Genomic DNA, 15,732 nt, shown 5'->3' on the forward strand with positions numbered 1-15,732 from the left:
GGTTAAAATATCAGTAAAGCTTTATGCAGAAAATGCCATTTAGACAAAGTTTGTTTCTTTTAGCGTAGCTTCAACCAAAAGAATCATCACACGCGCCCTTCAACAGACATCATTTAGCTCTAACACCAGTTTCATACAATAGCAGAGGGATTCTTTAAAAAAGGAAGAATAATAAATATACAGATTCCATGCATGCTGTTTACATGTTTATTCAGAATATCAGTAATCCTGAATTTTGTCCTCCTATTTTAAAGCTGTTGCACAGCAGTGGTGTGATGTGATGTGATGTGTATGTGTGTGTGTCGGGGGTGTGTGTTGTGCAGGACACATGCCCATGGGGCCCGGAGACAGCATGCCTCCCACTGACCCGAAACAGAGAGCAGAGAAGGAAGAAGGCAGCGTGGCTGGCAACGAGCCGCCCAAATCGAAGGTAAAAGCAAGTCTCTTTCTACTTTACTCTCTCTCTTTCTCTCTCTCTCTCTCGCTCTCTCTCTCTGTCTTTCTCTCTCTCTCTTGCTCTCTGTCTCTCTCTGTTTTTTTCTCTCTCTGTCTCTCTCTCTCTCTTGCTCTCTGTCTCTCTCCTACTCTCTGTTTCTCTCTCTCTCTCTCTCTCTCTCTCTCTCTCTCTCTCTGTTACTCTTTCTGGCTTTACCACTTTCTCGTGTCATGATCAGAAACATCTCTAACCTCTGAATGATGGAAAAACTCTGCAGCTTTCCACTCTGTGACTTGTGCCCCCTTTTTATTATTTTTCGGCTTGTGGCACGGCTTTAGCTTAGCTAGACTCCTGGTTCACAAGAGACCAAATCAAATCCACACACACACACACACACACACACACACACACTAACCTCCCGAGTTTATAAACCATGCTCCTGCTATGCCTGAGGTGTACCAGTGGCGATTCAGTGCTTTGCTCAGGTGGCTGGAGCTGAACTGCATGTGTAACACTCACCATGCTGGCATTCACAGCAGATCTCAGCTCTGTCGTGTGTGTGTGTGTGTGTGTGTGTGTGTGGATACCGTGTGTATTCATCCACACTTCTTTTATTTCTCTGGGGGGAAAACACTAGAACGTTATTTGTACGTGGACAGGCGAAGAGAGAACTGGCGCTCGAGGTTCACGGTGCTGAAATGAACAGTTAGCTGAAGTGATGAATAAATCACTGGCTGTTTCTCAGAATCGAACCGGAAGAAATGCAGAGAATGGACTTGCTGGGAATTATCCCGTCAAGTTCTTTTGTAAGTACACGAGTGTGAGACTCGAGAGAACACTACTGAAAGTGTCAATTAGATGGTCATCCAAAATTCACCAATAGGAGGACAGCATGGGATTGATGACCTGAACCTTACATCTCCTCAACCAGCACCAGTGTGTAGCGTCCTCCTGGATGGTGTGACGGCAGCAATAGTGCTCCAGAACACCCAGCACACACCAGCTATTAGTGGAGAGGAGAGAGTGATTCAGAGATGGGGATTATGATAGAGAAGGACCAATGGGGAAATTTTTAATGACCACAGAGATTCAGGACCTCGGTTTAACGTCTCATCCGAAAAACGATGCCGTTTTTACAGTATAGTGTCCCCGTCACTATAGCATTATAGTCCGTGTGGAGCATTAGGCTCCACACGGACCACAGGGTGAGCGCCCCCTGCTGGCCTCACTAATACCACTTCCAGATGAAAGATTTAAATGAAGATGAGTTATATAAAATATACAAAAAAAAATTCAAAAAAGTGTATATATAGCACAGAAAAATAGTATATTTCATCTCCAGTTAATGTTAATATATAAAAAAGTTTATATGATATATTACCAGTTTGATGTTCAGTGATGAAGTAGAAATGCTTGTGTTTGTGGAGAGTGAATGTGAGACTAACAGGTGATTTTTTTTTTTTTTTTTTTTTTTTAAGAATTCAATGTTATTTTGAATTAATAACATTCAATAAGTTAATAATCTTACTTTAATCTTCAGAATTGAGTTCATGTGACCAGTTACTGTGAAACAACTTGCTGAAATGGAGAGAATAAAGTTTTTATTTGCATTTACTTCAGAATTGTAGGATTAATTATTATTATTCATTTAAGAAAAGGCAGAACTATCGGTATCGTCCGATATCACTCTGAATAATCGGTTATCGGTATCGGCTGAGAAATTTAGTATCGTGCACCTCTAGTAGTGAGCCTTGTAGAAGAGGAACCTCTGAGAATATGGAGAGATTGGTAAGAATGTAGAAGATCAGAGATTTCAGTAGGAGTGGGATTATCGAGGGCTTTATAAGTGAGAACAGGACTTTAAATAGGGCATGTTGTGGAGAGTGGGAAATTTTGATATTGGGCGTCGGTGAGAAGATCTGGAATGTGGATACGTGTAGGAAAGGACTTGCAGTTATCCAGAGGACTACACGGCACGGACGAGACATTCAGAGATCTGATCTCCGTCTAAGTGTTCATCTCTGTTTAGCTTTGCTCGTCTGATGATGTACTCGTCGTTAGCCTGTACTCGTTTCTTGATATTTGCTTCACGTTGAGACCGAATCGTGTGGGTTACCTAATCAAAGCAGGCGGGAAGAAACCGTTGTTTTACGGCCATCTCTCTGCTCTAGCTCTCGTTCAGTATTGTGCCTGCTGCTGTCATGTCAGTGTTGTAAAACCTTAGCTGTGTCTATACGGAAGCTCTCGCACTGCTCGTGAGGCTGCTTTTTATAACCGCACACCGCACACATACGATTCGTGCTCATTTATTCCGTGTACGCAGAATCCAGTCCAAGTCTAAAGCAGAAACTCTGGTCACGTCCGATCTCTCTTTCCCTTTGAGCACCCTCACCAGTTTCTCCCGAGTCGGTCCGCTTTACTGAAAGAAGCAACTAAGTAATTCAAACACCATTTAGTGGATTTTACTTTTTTAATGAGCATCAAAAATAGACCAATTGATTTCAATTACAGCGTTGAAGCTACCTGCTTAGACTTCCTTGATCGCGAGCTATCTTGCAGTCAGTATGCATGAAAATGAAATCAAGTAGGCAATCGTAAAGGTTAAACAGGGATTGATTTAATAATTAGCAACGCAACAATTAAGCTTAGCCTACGAGCTTTAATTACAGGTTGTTGATTTGAGCCGGAGACATGTCCGTGTTTGGCTCAGATCACACACACACACACACTGAATGTTCTGCTGGGTGTGTCGTGGGATTTTTGTCATCGCTTATCTGCACTGTATCTGCCGTTGCTGGTTTGTTTTTGTTTGTTTTAAACGAGGTCTCTATGGGTTAGTTATAGCTTTTGGGGAAATAATATGGCATCAGATTTCTTTAGGGAAGTAAGCACTGTGACGAAGCTATGAGCTTACAATGATGTAAGAACACAATGTAGCCATGTGTGAACGCACTACTTGGCTAGAATTAGCAAGAAACCTACTGCGCGTCCTGTTGAAATCTTACAATAGCGCACGTTTATTCTGAATTATAAAGTGAATGAATGAATGTGGCTGACCCGATGCCTTTTCCAGCACGTTTCAGTGAGCGGTTACGGGCAGCGTGCTGGTTCTGCGCCCGCTGCTTTTTCCAGGTTATGTGGGTTTCCAGACCCAGTGCACATCCACATACTATAGCTACCTGTTGTTGTTGTTGTTTTTTCCTTTTAACTAAGCTAATTTTTCCCCTCCACCTCTTTCTTGCCTTTTTTTTTTCTTTTCTGAACCTTGGTAAAACGAGTTAGTGTGTTGCAAGCAAACCGCATTAGCACTGGTGACATTGGGAGTGTGTTAACGAGAAATAGAAGGTGCTCGCCTCTGCATTCTTTCTCTAAAAGCCAAGCAGCTTTTACTGCCTCTGCAGCAAAACACTTTTAGCACAACTCTGTGTGTGTGTGTGAGAGAGAGAGAGAGGGAGACAAGGATGAGGAATAAAGGAGAAATGGAAACTCCAGCTATCTCTCACCATGTGGTCCTGTTTGTGTGTGTGTGCGCTTTCCTGGGTGGTTGTGTTGGAATTGTGTGTGTGCGTGTGCGTGTGTGTGTGTGTGCGCACGCTTGTCCTTCTTTTCTTCTCCGTGACAGGACAGCTCCAGCTCCCACTGTGTGTCTCAGCCCCCCACCCCGTCTCCCCTGTCCCCCAGCCCTGCTAGTCTGTCCTCTAATCACGGCGATGACAGTGACAGCATTAGCAGTCCAGCCTGGCCAAAGACCCCCAGCAGCCCTGTGAGTGCCACAAGCACGTCTACACTCCTCTCTCTCTCTCCACCCCCCCCCCCTCCTTTTCTGCCTTCTTTATCCTGCTTACATGTTTTTTTTTTTTCTTATTTCTTCTTTTTTTTTTTACCCCACCACCGTTTATGATGCAAGTTATTTCTCTGAACCACAGCACTGCTGATTGCTCTTTTCTGAATGAATCAGCATCTGTTATTTTATATTAATGTGATCGTTCTATTACGTTATCGTTTCTCGCGCAGGGGCTCGTATGACGGTCGCTCCACACAACCAGATGATAAAGCATGTGATTATTGATCTGGTGAGGTTTTTCCTGCGAGTACATGGTTACGTTTAGTGTTTATGGAAGGAGTCTCCAGTGTCCGAGCCTTAGAACAGTTCGAGGTAAAGCTGTGGCTGAGTTTCTGACACGAGAAAGTCTTCAGAACAGAGCGGTTCACTCTTTCTTTTTTTTTTCCTTTTGCGGCACATGACGGATTCCGGGTGGGAACAGTAACTCCAGCGTAGCGGCACACCCCCCGAGTGTGTTATTCCTTACTTAAGATGTTCCATGACTCCATAAGTTTAGTGAATGATTTATGTTTGTAGACCAGAGTTAAAACAATCTACAGATGTGCGTCTTTGCCTGGATTATTAGTGTGTTAGTACTGTATTAGATCTGGATAATATGTTGATACAATATTAATATCGTAATAAATTAGGAAACAGTAACACAAATTCCTCGTCACTCAATGCGACAGGTAGCTGATTAAGGCATTCAAATGTGTTGGGGTTTTTTTGTATCAATGGTATACAATTTATTTCTGTAAACAGACCCTAGATTTTTAAATGCAGCATTGTTCGTTTTTCCAGCGCATGTTTATATATATATATATATATATATATATATATATATATATATATATATATATATATATATATATATATATATATAATATACACACACACACACATAAAAATACGTATGCCGTATAACTTCCACCGAAACATCTGCTGATATTCCCGAAGGTTTTACGTTGTTTCCATCATCACTGTCTTTACATTTCCATATAAATGAACTGCTAGCTAAACTATTAGCCGCAGTTGTTTGTTTTGTTTTTTGTTGTTTTTTTTTTGTTGTTTTTTTTGGTTATCTAGCTTTCATGCTCAGTATCCATATCCTCCAGTTGCCTAGCAACAGTGTTCTTGTGGCTTTAACTACTTGAATGGTGAGTGTATCGTGTGTTTTTTTTCTTCTCATGTCGAAAGCGTATGCGAAAGCCGTCTGACTATAAGACATCTGCCAGCCAATCAGATACATGCATATATTATCATGTATTTCTCATGAGAAATTATCCTACATCTCTCTCTCATGAGAAGCCGCACTAAAAGCTTTTATTTTCACCGTGTTGTGTTTCCTCGTGATTTATGATGAACGTTTTATGATGACTGTAGTGCCGTGTCATTATTCAGTTTGATTAGAACAGTATGTTCTACAGAATATGATTCATGGACCAGGAAGCTGTGTAGTTATTCAGATTGTGTGTGTGTGTGTGTGTGTGTGTGTGTGTGTGTGTGTGTGTGCTGTGTAGAAGCCGAACTCCGCCACCATGACGAACGAGAAGATCACGCGCCTGTATGAGCTGGGGAATGAGCCGGAGAGGAGGGCCTGGGTGGACCGTTACCTGGCCTTCATGGAGGACAGAGGCACACCTGTACCCAACCTACCTGCCGTAGGCAAGAAGCCCCTGGACCTGTGCCGTCTCTACCTGTGCGTGCGTGACATCGGAGGCCTGGCCATGGTGAGTGGAGGAAGCGGGTCCGAAATCGAAGGATGAACTTTTTTTCTCCTTTTCTTTTTTTTTAGAAAAAACTTCTTTTTTATTGCTGCAGTGATCATCAGCTGCAAAACCCATCACAGAGACCCGCACGCACTCCTCCTTCACTGGGACGGATCTGTTTAGCTGGGACAGCTCAGCGAAACGACGATTTAAAGCGAGGCACAGCTCGTGTTGGTTTCCTAATTTCCCAGATTTCACTGTAACCTCTCCGTCCTGTGTACAGGTGAATAAGAACAAGAAGTGGCGCGAGCTCTCCACTCTTCTGAACGTAGGAACGTCCAGCAGCTCAGCCAGCTCTCTGAAGAAGCAGTACATCCAGTACCTGTTCGCTTATGAGTGTAAGGTGGAGCGTGGTGAAGAACCTCCACCAGACGCCTTCAACACTGACAGTAAGAAGCAGCAGCAGCAGCAGCAGGCCAAGATCCAGCCGCCATCACCGGGTAATGAGCCTCTCTGTCCTCCTGCGCGTCTCATGAAACACACACACACACACGCTCTCGTCCACATGGACACCCTAAAGATTTGCATTTCCCAAACCAGTTTCTGCCCAAGTCTCACCCTTTCTCCAGTGGACAATCTCACCTGTCGAATTGCACCTAATCACAAAGACCAGCAGAATCCTGTGCTCCACCCAGAACTCCCAGTATTCACAATCTGCTCATGAAGGATCTAAAGCTACATCCTGATTTCTGTAACGCTGCTGCTTTATAATTGTATTGTTAAAAACAATATACGAGGAAAGAATGTAGTTGAATTGATTCTTGCTCAATACGAGACCCGTTAGAAGTCGCCGTTGGCGACGGTGGCGAGGCAAACCTCCCCAAGGTGACATGAGGAAGAAACCCTGAGAGACTCAAAAGCGAGCTCATCCTCTTCACAGAGGGCAGTACCTATTTGCCGTGTTTGTCACGACGGCAAGGTCACTGTTGCCCCCCCCGCTCTGGCTGTTACTGGGTAATTTGATTTCTAGGAATAGTTTTTGAGTGAGCGATTTTAAAGTGTGTTCTAGCGTGCATAATATTCAGTCTGCCCTTTGGGCTGATAAATGGTCCTCCAGGGTTGGGGCTCGTCGCCGGCATCCTTCCTCCATCTGCCTTCAAATCAATTTGAGCTGGCTGTGTGAGAGCTAAAAATATCTGACAGGTGATTTAGTCACGCTGAGAGAGGGAAAGAGAAAGGAGGGGTGGGGTGGGGTGGGGGAAAGGGAGAGCTGTCAAGCAATCAGCTGAAGGATTTCCCTCCCTCCCTTCTTCCTTCCCTCCCTCCCTCAGTAGTACACAGAGAGGGAGAGAAAGTGTGTGGAGAAAGAGCTGTCAAACAGAAGGAGGGGGGGATTCCCCAGGGAAGATTAATAGAGGGAGGCGTGTGAGATATAAACAAAAATGACCTCCGTCTGACCCCCTACACAGCCGACCAGTGAGCCAGCATTTTCCCCCCTCCCCTCCTTCCTTCACTCAGACTGAGTATGGCATCAGGGTCACTCCAGTTCATGCTCATGAATGTGTGTGTGTGTGTGTGCCAGGCCTGTCCTCCTGTAACCCATCTGCATTGTTTACTTTCAAAGCTGACACACTTTCACTACATCGTAATGCACTGTTTTGTTTTTTTTGCTCCCCGTCCAGCTCTGCCAATAAGTACCTCCACTTGTCCTTTTTTAAAAAATTTTAATTACGTTGTCTGCTTATACTAGTTCCTGTGCCTGCTGTATCTGCATCTTATTAGATTATAGAAATGAAATGCTAGCATCATATGATTCTGGAGTATTTTGTAAGATCTTCCCTTTCTCCATCCATCCATTTTTCTGTACCATTTATCCTACACTGGGTCGCCAGGTCTTTCCTTTTTTTAATACCCTTCATTTACTCAATACAACGTGCAGGTGCACGTATAACAAACGTGTAACAAATCTTTACAAATAAATAACTTTTATAAGTGAAGTACGGCGTCTTATCTGGCAGTAAAGAGATGATCCGTTCGTTCGTTCATCTTCGGTAAGTGCTTTATTCTGGTCTGGCGGTGGGGTGGGCTGGGTCCGGATGGGTCTGGATCCTGTCCCGGTAGAACACGGGGCATGAGGCTGGAACACACCCTGAAAGGGATGCAGGTCTTATGTATACACATTCTCACACCTAGAAGCAGTTCAGCCTAGCCAGTGCACCTGCCGTGTTTTTGTGGGTCGTAGGAGGAAACCAGAGAACCCAGAGGAAACCCACATGGACATGATGAGGACATATGAAACTCCTCACAAAGCTCACGATCCAACCCTGGCACCCCTAAAACAATAAGGATCTTCTGTATTAAAGGACTCGTTAGCGGAAACACTCCTCACACATGTGGAATAAGTGTTTTTTTTTTTTCTCCTTTTCTAGATCTTCACTGTGTTCCTCACATTTGTATTTCTTCTTTGTTTTTGTTCCGTAGCAAACTCTGGCTCTCTCCAGGGCCCTCAGACTCCTCAGTCTGCAGGCAGCAGCTCCATGACGGAGATGCCTGGGGATTTAAAGCCCCCGACTCCAGCATCTACTCCACACAGCCACATGCCTCTGCAGCAAAGTGGCAGGTGGGTGAAATACACTACATTATGCTGATTCAAATTTATTCAATTAAATTTTATTTGTATAGCGCTTTTTACAATAGACATTGTCTCAAAGCAGCTTTACAGAAATATTAACACGGTATACAGATATTAAAGGTGCGAATTTATCCCAACTGAGCAAGCAGGGTTGCAACTGAGTGGCAACAGTGGCAAGGAAAAACTCCCTAAGATGTTAAGAGGAAGAAACCTTGAGAGGAACCAGACTCAGAAGGGAACCCGTCCTCATCTGGGTAACAACAAATAGTGTGAAAAAGTTCATTATTGATTTATATGAAGTCTGTTTGGCCTTAGAAGCAGCCGTAGTCCCAGTAATCTGGAATTGGAGTAGATGAGAGCTCCATCCAGAGGTAGGACATCCGAAACGTATCAGGCAGGTCCGGAGAGCAGAAAGGATCAGGATCTCTAGTATCTCCATAAAATCGTGCTGATGAACTCTGCAAACTATCCTGAATCTCCAGGTCCACAGTGCTTCACTTTCTTTTTTTTCCCCCTCACCATTCTTCATTATAACCAGATATAGCCAAAGCTGAGCATGAGCAAAAGGCATAATAACTGCTAACAAGAACGGGTAGATAGAAATAATTAATAACTAAAAAATAAACACATCGTAAACTGCTCTGAAAGAAGATTCCTCTGTAATAGTGCATTAGAAAAGTCAGTATAAACGTTATTTTTGTTATGCTGATTCAAACCTGTTAATGTATCTTCTCTTTTCTGCTACTTTAATACTGATTTGTGTGTGTATATATGTGTGTGTGTGTGTGTGTGTGTGTATATATATATATATGTGTATATGTGTATGTATATATGTGTATGTATATATGTGTATATGTATGTATATGTGTGTGTGTGTGGAGGATGTTGGGTTTGAACAAGCTATGTTGAGTTGTTCAGGCTCACACTGACTTCCTTACTTGATCTTCGCTGATTCTCGTGCTTAAAGGTTTGTTTTTGGTTTGTTTTTTTGTCCCAGCTCTAGTTATACTGCTATTCTTTTTGAATTCATGTCACCTTCACATTTGGAAACAAAATATCTGTGCTGTAAAATGGTCTCCGGTGACATCCTCGGTCATCACATCGATACCTTGTCCTGCTGGGATTATTATTATTATTATAATCATCTATCTGCACAGTTTGAACAGTTTTCTTCTGAGCAGGACCCAAAATGTCCAATTTTTACGGTTTACCGTAGAAACCATGGTACAACTTGCACACCGATGGTACCATTAATCCACAACCCTCTGGCTTCTCACCACGTCTTATGTACAGATAGCATGCGTTATATATATATTTTTAATTTGTGTATTGATGCCAGAGTGTTTGACCTTTTTATCTGCAGAAGCAGTGGAGTCAGTGTGCAGGATCCATTTTCTGAGAGCAGCGATCCAGCTTTCCAAAAGCGAGCCAACGTCCCACCTGGTATGATGTACCAGCAGGGAGGAGGGGGTATAGACGCACGAATGCAGTACGATGCCAACAAGGAGCCCTACGGAGGTCAAAGGAAAGGTGCGTGAGTGTAGGGTACAACTGTTTTATTGAACTTTTATTCCTGTCTTCAGGCATCCCGTTCTCATCGCTGCTGGATATGTTTTAGCAGTGTCTCATCTCCAGCTGAAGATGTGATTAAGGTGATTTGTTGGACAGCGCTGCCCCCTAGTGTCTGCTTTATGGCATATCTAATGGTGTTATTTATCAAGCACCATTTTCTAATGATGTAGTGAATGTTCTTGAGAAACAGCGCATGTTTCCACCAGCTTATGATCCAGACTGTTATGTAATCAACAAACCTTACTATCCAAGATGAAATCCTTTGTTGGAGTGTTTTATCACCAGAGACGATAATTAAAATCCTTTTGGGTTTTTGTCAAGGGAACCAGTGTGACGCTAACTTCCAGGTTCCGGTACTAAATGATGACTTCATCCATGCACCGCTCTATTTTAATGTCTGTTATGAACTTGTTTGAGTTGTTGACGCTGACTCTAATAACGGTTGGTTCCCTGTTCCAGACCACCAGCTTTCTGGTTTCGGGATCGAACTGATTTTTGCCGACTGATTCTGATTTTGAACCAGCTCTAACACATTGTCTGTAGAAAAGGACTAAGAATATTTCAGGTCTTAAACACTAAAAGTGTGTATACATATTTATAGGTGGCAATGACTCTTTCATGCCAGGGCCAATGCCCAGCAGTGGCATGCAGGACATGTACCCACGAGGACCCCAGGGCATGGGCATGAGACCCCAGTACCCTTACAACCAAGGCTTTGACCGAAGGTCAGTAATATTATACAGTATGCTCCTGGACAACTTGACTCACTTCTGAGTCCAGCTTCATGTCTTCTGCCATGTGTCTTCATCAGGCCTGACCATACCATGGGCCCAGATGGTGGAATGGTGCCTCCTGGAAATCAGAACAACATGATGCCTTCCAACAGCGATCCAAACATGTACCCAGGCAATAGATACCCATCACATCAGAGGTAAGCATTGCTAGGTTTTATCGGTGTACAAGTACATGTGTATCTCCAAGCTGAATGGCTGAGTGATGCATGTTATTTTTGATTTAGGCATGGACATGATGGTTACGGACAGCAGTATCCTCAAGGCATGCCATACAGTGCACACGGAATGTACCCACAGGTCAGTAGTCAGACAATTTCATGTTATGATGTATTTTCTGGACTAGAAGCTGCGTGTTGCCTAAAATAAAGTGGCATTAGTGTAATGTAAATAATGATATAACACCTTATGAATGCTCATTCATCATGTGCTTTCTGTAAGGAGCAGACCTGAGGCAGTGTTTGATATTTTTTATAGAACATTTGAGATAATCGACAAAATAAGAGAACAAATAACAATGTAAATAAGCAGAAATCTAGTGTATTATGAAGCAGATAAAATAAAATAAGAATTTTGAACTTTTTTATTATTATTAATTTGTTTATAACCTGACTGAAATCTTGATTGTGCAGACAGGGCAAGTTTTATTCAGTCTTGCTGTTCTGAGAAACAGGTCCTCAAAAAGCTTTCTGTTCCTCTTTAGGGCTATAAGAGGCCTGGTGAAGGGATGTATGGCCCCCCAGCAAAGCGACATGAGGGTGATTCCTATGGCATGCAGTTCAGTGGCCAGCAGCCGGATATGTTTGGCCAGTACGGTGGATACCCGGAGCGCAGACCTATGCAGGGGCAGTTCCCGTACCCATATAACCGTGAACGCATGCAGCATGGGGGACAGGGACCACCTCAGCATGGCATGATGGCTGGAGGACCGTCCTCCACTCCCAGCGGGGGGCCTCAGGGTAACATGTGGCACCCCAGAACTGATATGGGCGGTTACCCTTACCCTAGCAGACAGGGCCATGGGCCTCCATACCCCTCCATGAGCCGTGCAGATGACCCAGATGGCAGGGCAAATCAAGACAGTCAGTGGCCGAGTCACCCGGGCCAGCGTCAGTCACCTTATCCTCCCCAATCTTCGGCTAGCTCCGTGCCACCCATGACAAACCGCCAGCCTCCGTCCTCTTACCAGTCCCCTCCAGCCATGCCCAACCACATCGCCCGTGCTCCAAGTCCAGCACCATTCCCCAGACCCATGGGAGGTTCCATGTCCCCCAATAAAGCTCATTTGATGCAGTCTCTCAAGATGCCAAAACCAGGGGTTCCCGGGTCTATTCCAGGCTCTCAGAGTGGCGGTGTCCCCGGTCAAGGTCTCCCGCCCATACAACAAGAGATCAGCTTTCCACTGGATTCTGTCGAGGCTATACAGCCTCAGCTAAAGCCTCGCCGAAGGTTAACATCCAAAGACATTGGTAAGAGTCCTGTAGGGTCTTAAACTTAAATAGCTATCTGTTTCTTTCAGCAGTATCATCACTTCAACGTTACTGAGAGCTAAATTCTGTAACCTTTCTGTAAAAAAAAATTTATTTTGTAGTTTGCTTGTAATGAAACAAAAGGGGGTGGGGGGGTTGCAATTTGAAGAAGTCAGCTCAAAACTGTCGTTACCTTGCAGGGACACCAGAGGCCTGGCGTGTGATGATGTCTCTGAAGTCTGGTTTGCTAGCAGAGAGCACTTGGGCTTTGGACACAATAAACATTCTACTATATGACGATAACACAGTGTCTTCTTTTACCTTGTCACAGGTAAGTTGTCAAAGTAGCACTTGCAAAGTTACTTCATAATGTCATTAATTGGTTAACACGTGGCCTACGTTTGTCCTCCCGTTTCTCTAGTTGCCAGGTTTCTTGGAACTTATAGTTGAATATTTCCGAAGATGCTTGATTGAGATCTTTGGAATCCTGGAGGAATATGAAGTGGGTACTGAGGGCCAGAAGACACTTCTTGGCCCCCTCCCAGAACCAGCAGAAAAAGAGGAATTGGAACATCAGGAGCAGGGTAGTCCTTCAAATATTGAGCAGGTAGACAAGAAGCCTGAAGCAGAGTCTCAAAGGTGTGTCTCCAGCAGCACATCTGGAGCAGACCCACTTGAGAAGAAGTCAGCAGAGATAATCGAGCACGAGAAGGATAGACAAAATGAAGCAGGTAAAGAAGATTCTCCTTCCACAGAACCCAGGCCCAAGCAAGCTAGCAAGTACGACAGATTGCCAGTGAAGGTGGAGGAGAGGGAGGCAATCGCAGACCTGGTGGAAGACCGATCAGAACAGCTGGGCTTGGCTGCAGAGTTTACCAGTGGCCTACTTCACTGGAAGGCTGGCGGAGGAGACTCCACCGCCCACATCCAGACCCACTTTGATAGAAAATATGAGGAGACGGGAGCTAAACCAGCAATGACTATGGACCACGAGGAGGTTAAAGAACAAGACCCTGAGGATCCCAGTCAAGAGGGATCATCTCAGAAGCAAGACCAAGATGTCAAAGATGAGAGTCTGACGGCTGCTGCAGATGATACGGGATCTCTACCCGAGAGCGGGGCCCAAGGGTCCACCTCACAGAGCCAAGGGAAACACCGCAGTATCACCCTGCTGGAAGATGAACCACGTTGCTGGGATGAGGCACCACTTTCCACAGCAGAGGACTGGCAGGATGAGCTGGCTAAACGCTGCATATGCATCTCCAACATAGTCCGCGGGCTGTCCTTTGTGCCTGGTAACGATGCCGACATGGCACGGCATCCAGGTCTGGTACTTATACTGGGCAAGCTGGTGCTCTTGCACCATGAGCACCCGAAGAGGAAGAGGACACCCCCAACCTACCGACGTGAAGAGGAGCGAAGTCTGGCTTGTAGTAAGGACGAGTGGTGGTGGGACTGCCTTGGTGCCTTGCATGAGAACACCTTGGTGACCTTGGCCAACATTTCAGGGCAGCTTGATCTGTCCGTATACCCTGAAAGCATCTGCTTACCCATCCTGGATGGGGTTTTGCACTGGATGGTTTGTCCGTCAGCCGAGGCCCAGGACCCTTTCTGCACGGCGAACGGCTTCTCTTCTCTGACGCCACAGAGGCTGGTGCTGGAGTGCTTGTGCAAGCTGAGCATCCAGGACTGTAATGTGGACCTGCTCTTAGCAACACCACCATTCAGCCGCCAGGAACGCCTCTTTGCAACGTTAGTGCGTCACGTGGGTGAACGCAAAAGCCAGGTGTGCCGGGAGATGGCTGTGGCCGTCCTCGCCAACCTGGCGCAGGGCGATCCAACGGCAGCGCGGGCAATTGCGCTTCAGAAGGGCAGCATTGGGACCCTGATAGGCTTTTTAGAGGACAGTCTTGCCATGGCACAGTATCAGCAGAGCCCTCATAGCCTGCTACATGCAGGACATCCAACCCACCCAGAGCCACCCAGCATCAACATGATGTGCCGGGCTGCTAAAGCTTTAATGGCGATCGCTCAGGTTGAGGAGAACCGGCCCGAGTTTGTGTTGTACGAGAGCCGCCTGCTGGACATCACGCTGTCGTCCGTGCTGAACTCTAGCGTGGCAGCCATTTTGTGCGAGGTGCTGTTTAAGCTGGGACGCTCGTGACACGAGCGATAGCCTGGCAGTGCTGAAAATCAGCGGGACAAGCCACACAGATCGAGATTGTTGGTGTTATATTTTTATTTAAATAAAAAAAAAGACAAAAAATGTTTTTACTTACAGTTATATAGAGTGTGTGTATATGTATGTATGTATATATACATATATATATATGCATGCATACATATATAGCTCTTCTACCCCTTCCCCCTTTTCTTTTTTGTTTTTTTTTTTTTGTTGCTATTTTCATTTTGGATTTTTAAATGATTTTAATACAGATATTTAATATCTCAGTGTTGTTTTCTATTTTTTTTTTTTTTAATGCTTTGTTTTTGTGGGGGTTTTTTTCAGTTCCATTTTTACCAAAGTTGGCATCTGATAGATACTGTTTATTCGTTTTTGTGTGTTTTTGTTTTTTTTTTTAAATTGCGCTTAAGATTTTTTAATAATTTTTTTTTCATTGTGTGGGACTTTGTTTATTTGGGGATGCACATTTATTTAAATTGTGAGATGTGTTGTAGATAGAACTTCTCTTGCAATGTGTTAAAGAAGAAAAAAACAAACAAAAAAAAAAGACACTGATTTTACTCAAGCTATACATGTATCCAGCTCTGAAAAGCATTGTGCAATAGGGTGTAGATGGCTTGTTGGAGGGGAGATTACCAAATGTGAATGACTCTTTACCACGGGCAATATTCAAATCTGATAACCAGTACTGCACTGCGTAACCACACCAGTATGTGAGGGTAAGACGAGAGCTGGTTTTTAAACTTACTCGCTTCCACCAGTATGACCATTAGACCGCAGGATCAACAGTCTGAAAACGGAACTCTAAAGCGCTTCAGTTACCACTTCTCTCTTCTCTTCATTCACCTTATGGGCTGATTTGTGTGTGTATATATATATATATATTATATAATATATATATTATATATATATATATATATATATGAGCTGTATATTAAACAGGCCCTTTTCACGTTTTATTTCTGCAAGAGATGTGGTATTATACAAAGTGATGGTAGTCGATGCTAATTATTAACGACGGTTTGATGAAAAATGACATTTTTGTCGCCATCTTCCGTCGGGGGTAATCCGCTGTCGTGTAGCACGTTCCTGCGTGGACTGTACTACACACAATT

General features: G+C 44.2%; 1 protein-coding gene across 4 annotated transcripts in view; it reads left to right on the top strand.

Moving 5' to 3' along the window:
* arid1b (AT rich interactive domain 1B (SWI1-like)) overlaps positions 1-15,487 on the top strand; it is a 72,834-nt gene extending 57,347 nt beyond the window's left edge. For 2 of the 4 annotated variants that reach the window (XM_053614223.1, XM_053614221.1), the window contains 12 exons: positions 324-430; positions 4,059-4,199; positions 5,780-5,989; positions 6,252-6,468; positions 8,450-8,588; positions 9,964-10,130; positions 10,774-10,897; positions 10,984-11,103; positions 11,191-11,263; positions 11,667-12,432; positions 12,633-12,763; positions 12,854-15,487. In XM_053614223.1, the coding sequence (XP_053470198.1) occupies positions 324-430; positions 4,059-4,199; positions 5,780-5,989; positions 6,252-6,468; positions 8,450-8,588; positions 9,964-10,130; positions 10,774-10,897; positions 10,984-11,103; positions 11,191-11,263; positions 11,667-12,432; positions 12,633-12,763; positions 12,854-14,596 (3,938 nt within the window). In that variant the 3' untranslated portion in view covers positions 14,597-15,487. The remainder of the gene's footprint in view (positions 1-323; positions 431-4,058; positions 4,200-5,779; positions 5,990-6,251; positions 6,469-8,449; positions 8,589-9,963; positions 10,131-10,773; positions 10,898-10,983; positions 11,104-11,190; positions 11,264-11,666; positions 12,433-12,632; positions 12,764-12,853) is intronic. The other 2 variants (XM_053614222.1, XM_053614224.1) reach the window with 2 other exon arrangements.
* The last annotated feature ends 245 nt before the right edge of the window (positions 15,488-15,732 follow it).

The sequence above is a fragment of the Ictalurus furcatus genome, chromosome 25 (genome assembly GCF_023375685.1).
Source record: "Ictalurus furcatus strain D&B chromosome 25, Billie_1.0, whole genome shotgun sequence".
NCBI classification, from domain to species: domain Eukaryota; kingdom Metazoa; phylum Chordata; class Actinopteri; order Siluriformes; family Ictaluridae; genus Ictalurus; species Ictalurus furcatus.